This window comes from Salvia hispanica, chromosome 1, assembly GCF_029641045.1.
Source record: "Salvia hispanica isolate PSC_SH4W2 chromosome 1, Shi_PSC_v1, whole genome shotgun sequence".
Taxonomy (NCBI): Eukaryota; Viridiplantae; Streptophyta; class Magnoliopsida; order Lamiales; family Lamiaceae; genus Salvia; species Salvia hispanica.
Window position 1 is genome coordinate 66,750,191 of NC_142692.1, and position 9,207 is coordinate 66,759,397.

Here is a 9,207-nt window from a genome sequence, read left to right on the forward strand (position 1 = left end):
TACTTTATTTTCTCTGCTCATTCACTTTCTACTTTATTCTCTCTAATTTTTTCTCTCTCACTTACTTTTTTTTCATCTATCTAGCTACTTAAGGATGGGATCCACTGTTGTGCAAAATGCCATAGCAGGGGATGTTGTACAGATCAAAACCATCCATTGCTGAAATAAATAAAAAAACAAGTATGTAAAATTAATAAATCGTGTGTGGATCTGCACAACATCCCCTGTTGTGGCATTTTGCACAGCAGGGGATCCCAATCCAGCTACTTAACGTAGTAGTCCCTCCGTCCCGCTTTAGGAGCCTCGGTTGAGTCGGGCACATCTTTTAAGAAAGTGTTTGAGTGTGTAACTCTTAATTGAATGTGTAGTAAATAAATGTTGTAGTAGATGTTAAGATCTCTTTTAACACTTTTTTACTTAATTTGTAGGCATTTCTTATTAGTTTATCCCAACCGGAATGTCCGAAATTGATCAACCGAAACTTTTAAAACGGAACGGAGGGAGTACAAATATCAATTTCTTAAATTTCGTGACGAAACATTTTGCCTCAACTACTAGGGACGAGGGAGGAATATGAAAAAAACTCAAAAGTGGAGTACAAATGAATCCGGACAAAGTGGTGAGATTGGAGGAGAAGACCTGTGTTTGAGATGTATATATGGGGTGGGAATGGTAACCTATCCTTTTTGTCACTTTTGATTTGAGACTATGGTGTGACGGCTTCACAGTCTACACTATGGAATTGGATCCCCTGCTGTGGCAAAATGCACAGCAGGGGATGCTGTCCAAATCACATTCCTTCATTGATTTTTATTAAATTAGATTATTTTCTTTTATGCATAAATGAGTGGCTTTGATCTACACAGCATCCCCTGCTGTGCATTTTGCCACAGCAGGGGATCCAAGTCCCTACACTATATACGTACCACGTGACCACGTCCTTCCCCATCAAATAAAATTTATAGGAATTGAAGTTATTGTAAGGTGCATGAAATTGGGTTTGTGGAATTAGAGTATTTATTCTGAATTCCAGGTTTGTATTATAAAAAAAAATTAATTTAAAATTGAATTATACGGAGTAATTTGAATTTTCTCAGTTCCACAATTAAAAATTTCATATCTACACGTACTCAACACAAAAAAAAAACACACACACACTATACATTGCACATACACTATACGCAAACATTGCACACTATACATAAAACACACTATACATAAAACATACATGTACAAATTCACATTACTAAGTGTGTGTATGTATTTTACTCCCTCCATCCGCCATTAAATATCTCATTTTTTCTTTTTCATCCGTCTGTCAATAAATGTCTTACTTCACTTTTACTATATTTGGTAACACTTCCAAAAAAACGTTGTTTTTCAAGCACCCAAGTGCTTGCAAATAAGCATATATGCTCGCAAAACGTCATTTTGCAAGCACTTTGCGATCAGGAAGGGTGCTTCCTCAAATGTGGTCGCTAAATTAAACTTCGGCGAGCATTCTGTTGTGCTCGCAAATAGTTCCATTTTTTTTTACTTCATTTTGCGAGCACCACTATGCTAGCATGTTCAGTATATTTCTATTATATTTTTATTAAATTTTTTAAAATTAATATTAGGATTTATTTTTTCAAATCATAGTACTCTCTCCGTCCCACAAAAGATGTCACACTTGTGGGATGACACGAAATTTTAGAAGGTTTTATTTTGTGTGTTAGGTGGAAAGAGAAAATATAATATTTATATTATTGTGAGAGAGAACTTTTTCTATAAATGAAAATGTGACATCTATAGCGAAACAAACTAAAAAGGAAAGTGATGCATCTTTTATGAGACGGAGAGAGTATGAAATAATTCAATAGAATGGCGATATTTCCTAAAGGCTATGTTTGAGAACATAGAATTGAAGGTGTGGAATTGGAATTGGAGCGTTCAATTTCAAATCCAATGTTCGGTTCCACAAAAATATTTGGATTTCGAATTGAATTGCAATTCCAAATCTTTCGATTCCACAATATGAATTTCATATCAAAAGTAGAAAATTTGAATTCCAAATAGTTATAAAATTACATATTTTCACTATATATCCGCAACACACACTTCACACGCATTTCACACACTTCACACAGCTCACATAATACATACACTACACGCATTTCACACACTACACACACAACACAAATTTCACACACTACACAAATTTCACACGCTACACACACTTCACGCATTTCACACATTTCAACTCACTATACACATTTCACACACGCATTTCACACACTACACACCACAAATTTCACACCTTTCACACACTACACACATTTCACGCACACTACACACTACACACACACCACACATTTCACACATTTCAAGCATTCAATTTTTTTTTCAGTTTGAATTTTTTTAAAAACTTTAAACTGAACTGTATCAAAACATTTAAATTTTTAAAAAGTTTAAACTGAACCAAATTTGAAATTTCAGTCTGTGAATAGTGAGTGTGCAATGTGTGTATTTTGTGCCGAGTGTATGAGTGTGTGTATTTTGTGTGTATTGTATTTTGTGTATAATGTGTGTAGTTGATACAGTTGGATTTTGCACTGTTTTAGAGGGTAGTTTTGTATGAATCTAATCATAATTTGTCTATTATTAGGCGTGTTTATATCTACTTCTATATTATGTTGGTATTTTGACCATTTTGTGAAGAATGTCTAGGAAAATATACAAAATAAATGGATGTGCAGCAGCTTTGGTTCGAGATTGTTTTTCTGGAGATTTTGAAGTTCAATCAGTCCATAATGCATACCATTCTCTTCTTCTTCTAAAGATCTTCACGTGGATATCTTCGTCTCAATCAGAGTTCAGTAGAAGAAGTTATGGTCATTTTACAAAGATTGCGCGGAGTAGTGACATATCTGGCGACCCGCTTGTTCGCGTGCAAACGAACCTGGCGACCCGCCAGTAACGCACGGGAAAAGCGACGTAGGCAGCTGGCGACTTTCCAGCTTCGACCGATAGCTTATTTCGCCCCAAAGTCAACCCTAGGTATATATATGGCTAGAAAACGCCTCCCAACATCATTCTACACGCCTCCAACCCAAAAAAATACCAGTTTTTACCTAGGGAGAAGAGAAGAACGAGTAGAGGACAAGTATTCGTCGCAAGATTGAAGACGAGACCTCCAATCCGCCCAATCCAATTCTAGGAGTTCATATTTTAGTTTTATCTTTGTTCAAACAATGTTTTTGAATATTTCTTTTACTTTTGTGATGAATATGAGTAGCTAAATCCTCCTTAAAGTTCTACGGGGGAGCTACAATGATTCTTATATTTAATTGATATCCTTTTTATATGCCTTGGCTTATGTGGTTATTTCGATTTCACACACTACACACTGCACAAATTTCACACATTTCACACACACTAAAATATATGGATGTGCAGTAGCTTTGGTTTGAGACTGTTTCACACATTGCACACTACACACACTATTTTGATTTATTTTGTACTTATACATTTATTTGACTGATAACCTTATAAATGCATGTTGATTTTACGACAAGAACCGAGAGGTGAGTAGTCTAATTTGAAAGAGAAGAAATTGACGTCTTTGTCAATATAATCGAGAGATTTGGGCCTTTGAATGAAGCTAAGTATCTTATGAGCTTTTAGGAGTTGTTGCCTTAGTTCTAGGAAGAAGACTTCGGTTCTAGGTAGTAATCTACAATTGTATGCTTAAAGAGAAGATACAGTGTTACCTTAGTAATAGCTTAATAACCCTTGAGACCCTGTGTTGGTATAGTTTGGAAATTAGTTGAGCATATGATAGTTGTTATTGATCCCTTAGGATTCTACCTTCCGATCTACATCCGTTACCTTTCGTTTGCTTTAAGTTCCCCAAGTTGTTTCCAATTGCTTTAATTATTGTTTATTATTTTGCATTTAAGTAGATTTAGAAAAACAAAACATTTCTAATTCATCTAAATAGTAGTTGAGGTTGCTTCGTGGTACTTAGGTTGACACTCATTGTCTCTGTGGATACGATACTTTTGCTTACTATTTGCTACATTAGTCCCGTACACTTGTGGGTATATTTGTGTTAAAAATAAATTGAGTCAGTAATGTGTGTATTTTGTGTGCAGTGTATGTGTATTTTTGTGTATACTGTGTGCAATGTGTGTATTTTGTGTATAGTGTGTGTATAATGAGTGCAGTGTGTGTATTGTGTGGATTGCATGCATTTTGTTTATGGTATGTGCAGTGTGTGTATTGTGAGTATAACGTATTTTTAATGTGTGCAGTGTGTGTATATTGTGTGCAGTATGTATATTTTGTGTGTAGTGTGTGGATTGTGTGTATTTTGTGTATGTTATGTGTGGTGTATGTATTGTGTGTATAGTGTGTTTGTAATATGTGTAGTGTGTGTATAGTGTGTGGATTGTGTGCATTTAGTGTATGGTACGTGCGGTGTGTGTATTGTGTGTATAGTGTATTTGTATTGTGTGCTGTGTATATTTTGTGTATAATATGTGGATTGTGTGTGTTTTGTGTATGGTATGTGCGGTGTGTATTGTGTGTATATGAGTTTGTAATGGTGTAGTGGATTTGGAATTGAATTAGTGACCGAGTATTGGAAAATGAAACTAGTCGTGTTCACAGTTCACGTCAATCATCAATAAATTATGAAGAGAAAAATACTCTGATTGAATAAAAACAGCAGCGAATATGGGTAGCGTGATCGCTATTGTAATGTTGGTGTCTAAAACTTGGAAAAATTTCGACTAGTATATACTTTTACAAGGCATAATTGACAATCCTATCCATATATGAAAGTTAATCAATAGTGCAATAATGAATCCGGCCAAAATGGTGGGGCAAGAGCAGAAACAAATATTTTGGAGATCTATATAGGGTTAACCTATCCATCTTTGTCACTTTATTTTACTTCTCTTTCTCTCTCAGTGGATAATTAAATTGATAGAGCCATTGATTTGGTAATTGATAACCAAGCTCCAACCTTGCTCATCAGGTAAATTCTTCTTATACTTCTACTTCTTTTCTGCTCTTGCATATGATCATCACAACTTACTTTACTGTGGATTTAATATATCAATGCCTCCAAATCTATACAATAGCTTATGGTCGAAATTTCATTGTATGAGGAAACAGGACTACATAGTTCGGATTTTCAGAAGAAAAATAAATAGAGAGAAAATAGTAGAGTTCTTAAATATTCCAGTTTAAAAAAAGTTACTACTACTATCTTGGTTGAGTTTAAAAACAAGGAAAGATGAAAATGTTGTTTTCAATAACTCAATTTTATTAGTGAAAAGAAGACTTAAGATCAATTGATTTTTCTAACTAATTTTCGTTTCTTGCTAATAGAAAAAAATCGGAAAGAATCATGATACTATATTATACTTTTGTTAGAGCGTCCACAGTGGGAAGGGCCGCGGCCCCCCACTACTGAGGCGAGAGGTGGACGCGGCTCGGGGGGGGGGGGGGGGTGGACGAGCGATGGCCGAGCTCTCGGCCAGGCCGAGGCTCCTGGGCACCTGCCGCGGCTCGCCACTGCACGGGCCGAGAGCCGCGGCCCCCGGGCCATGATAGTAGTAGTAACTTTTGATTGAGTTTAGGGTTTTGGAGAAGATGAAGTGGAGAGAGAGAGTATGTGAATTAACGGTAGTTATCAAAAAACTTTTGCATTAATTTAGGAAACAAATCAATCTCAATAACTAAATCCCTATTAAATTGGTCAACTTTTTAATTAAGGATTGTGATTTCAATTCACACCCTAATTACGGAAATAATTAAAATTCAAATTTTCAATAAATATATTTACTTGTTATTGTCAAATTTTAATTTACATTTTTTTAATTATTATAGTTCAATAATTTTTATTCTAGTTAAATTAAAATATATCAAAAAATATAAGAAAATAATTTTAATTGGTGACCCGGAGGGCCACCATTGTAGTGGCTAAGTTTTCATGGGCAGAGCATATCCAAAAAATAGTGGCTTGAGCGTGCCGAATTGGTGGACCCCCTTATCACTCTAATATACAAATTCAACTTTTTATGCACAATTCAATTTTATATATTAAGAAGTAAAGTAAATCGATTGATTTTAATAGATTATCTATCATAACTGAATTATCTTTGATTGATTTAAATTGATTTTTTCTCCTCTTAAAAAGATTATTTATATCCCTGATTGATTTTTCAATATTTATTCTCCCATTGTTTAGTGTTGAACACTGGTAGATTGGTAGTCCATGAGTCGTAGCCTGTGAAGTGAATACCGACTCTTTAATGCGTCGATTTCTGTGAAAACCGCCGGTTTTCGCCCAATTATTGTGCAGGTAGAAAAATGTGAAGCCCCCAATCATTAATGCATCCTCAATTCTCCTCAAATGTGAAGTCATGGCGTCGTAGTTGAATCGCCATGATGAATGATCGGAGGTGGATAAAGTATTACTCGTCGGCCGACGATATTCTCTTGGTCGGCGAAGGCGACTTCTCCTTTTCTCTCTCTTTGGGGTTGGCTTTTTGCAATTCCTCCAAAATCGTCGCAACTTCACTCGACACTCACGGTATACTTCTCTCCATTTATCCAAACAAAATTCTTATGCATTGTGTGTTTTTTTAATCTTCAATTGATTTCACAACTTGGATTTGTTGACCTTTTTTTCCAGTTTAGTCAAGTAGACTTCAAATTCCTATGATTTTTGTTGTTAGATACTTCATTTCAATCACAAAAATTGGAATATAGTATCAAATAATTGATACTCCCTCCGTCCCATAAAAGTTGTGACAACTTTTGGGCATAGACGTTAAGAATTTATATTAAATAAATAGGAGAGATGAAAAAAAAGCAAGAAAGATAAGAAAGTAAGTAAATGATGGAATAAAAAAAAAGAGTGATCAGATGTTTTGTCTTTTTGTTAAAAGAAGGAAATGACTCAACTTTGTTGGGACTGACTAAAAAGAAATACGACTTAACTTACTTTTTTGGGATGGAAGGAGTACTACTTTTTTCCTTATAAAAACACTGTTTGATTTTTCTGAGTTATGGTGCTCACTTGATTTTCATAATGACAATGTTCCTTTGATGAAAAACAGAAGAATTACTCCAGAAATACAAGAATGCAATGCAGAATGTGGTGTTTTTGGGAATCCTAGGGGCGTTTGTGTTGCACGGAGTGGATGCAACCCGAATGCGGAATCATCCTCAACTCCAATTCAAAAAATTTGATTACATTGTTTATAACTTTCCACATGCTGGTTTCTGCCTCAGGGAAGATAATCCAGACATGTTGAAGTGAGCCTCTGTTCTCTGCTTGAGGGCTTTCTTATTTGAAGTAGTAGTTACATTAACTATATGTGATGCTTGTTCTTGTGTTGTTAGTAACTGCTATTTTCCTGATTGCTATCCTTTTATGACTTGCTAAGATAATCCAGTAATGATGGTGTGAGCCTCTATTCTTTTTGCCTGAGGAACAAGTAGTTGCATTATTTAGCTGCTTGCATTGTTGAGTTGTTAGTCATACTGTTTTGACTAGCTCGAATGTATAGGATGCATAGGGATCTCGTCCGTGGATTCTTACTGAACGCGAGCTGCATGCTGCAGTTTGATGGCGAAATACATATCAGGCACAAATCGAATGCAACCTTTGACAGATGGAAAATCGAGGATCTTGGATCGGAGTGTTCACTGGTTTGCATCGCGCAAGATGAGTTCAGAATAGAAGAGTTTCCAGGCTACAACAACAAGAGGGGGTCCAGTTCTAGAGCTGATGAGCCGTTTCCACTCGGCCCTTGCAAGACCTACAGATTCAGACTGATGTCTTCTTGGAAGTTTCATTTGATGCGTCGGATGCATCCAGTGCCCTCTTCTTTTGCATCTCAGATGTTTCCAAATCCTCCTCCTCGGCCTCTCGTCCCGCAACTCCAGCCTCCGATCACAACAGTTGATGATAATAGATACTGCACATGTTGGGATTGCAGGACAAGAAGAGATTCTTCAACAAAACAGCGTCCGATGATGCATCCAGTGCCTCCTCCTGCACCTCGGATGCTTCCAAATCCTCCTCCGATCACTGCAGTAGGTGATCATGGAGCTGCACAGCGATACTACTATGGAAGTTGGGATTGCAGGACAAGTAGAGATTCTTCAATGAAACGGCGTCAGATGCATCCAGTGCCTCCTTTTGCATCTCGGATGTTTCCAAATCCTCCTCCTGTCGACCAGCAACACCAGCCGCTGATCACAACAGTTGATGATCATGGAGCTGCACGGCGATACTATGCAAGTGAGTGCCTACGTTGGGATTGCAGGACAAGTAGAGATACTTCAACAAAACGGCGTCGCCTCGGCTAACTTCAGTTCCATAGTCGAGGTTTATAGAATCATATCTGATTCTTTTAGAAAGCCATTCGTGTAGTCGTTGAGTTGAATATTATCTGCTTGTTGCTCATTCCTCACTTCCTTTGCCATTTTCTCAGCACTCTGTGGGCTGTGCCTAAAATATAGTACTACTAGTGTTTTGTGTAAGGGAACTTGGTTGGGCCTTCTTGTCTTATATGTACAGTAGTTTCCTTTTACCGAAACAGGCCCCAAAGGCGGGCCTGCAAATTTGGCTACCCGAACCTAAAAAATTGGGTTTCCAAACTCGAAATCTCTAAAATATTCTACCTGACACCATACCTGCATGTGAATTCGATGTGGCGTAAGCCCGCTTGTTATCAGGTCGGGATTGGGTACATGTTGTGGGTGTTCGGGCTGGACCGCTTAGGCCTTAGGGTGTAGAGGGTCAAGTATGTGTCACTTGACCCATGTACAAGCGGAAGAAGCAACTCGGAAAGTGAACCACTTGAGATGATACTATTACTCTAAACATGCATCATTAATTAGTAGGTATGTATGTATGTATGTATCGACAAATCAATAGAGTGTGGTAATATATATAATTAGCCAATTGAAAATCGTTGACAAATTTTTAATCTATACTTTGAGTAAAGTTTATTTTATAGTACTTGCTATTTTAAATGGTTTGAACTACGTTACGCATTTTGATTTCTGGCCCCAAGTTGGATATCAACTTATTAACGTGTATTTTATCCACATCACTGTCCAAAATGATATAATTTCTAGGTTTTTCCATTTCTTCATATTTTCTACAAATAAAAACAAAAACAAAACAAAACAAAACAA

At 36.6% G+C, this 9,207-nt stretch overlaps 1 protein-coding gene across 1 annotated transcript; it reads left to right on the forward strand.

The window, feature by feature from the left end:
- The first annotated feature begins 4,959 nt into the window (after positions 1-4,959).
- On the forward strand, positions 4,960-8,664 carry LOC125224490 (uncharacterized protein At4g26485-like). The gene is made up of 4 exons (XM_048127895.2): positions 4,960-5,023; positions 6,356-6,586; positions 7,116-7,314; positions 7,569-8,664. Exons 2-4 carry the CDS (start codon positions 6,439-6,441, stop codon positions 8,371-8,373), a joined length of 1,152 nt encoding a protein of 383 aa, XP_047983852.1. The 5' UTR covers positions 4,960-5,023; positions 6,356-6,438; the 3' UTR covers positions 8,374-8,664.
- The last annotated feature ends 543 nt before the right edge of the window (positions 8,665-9,207 follow it).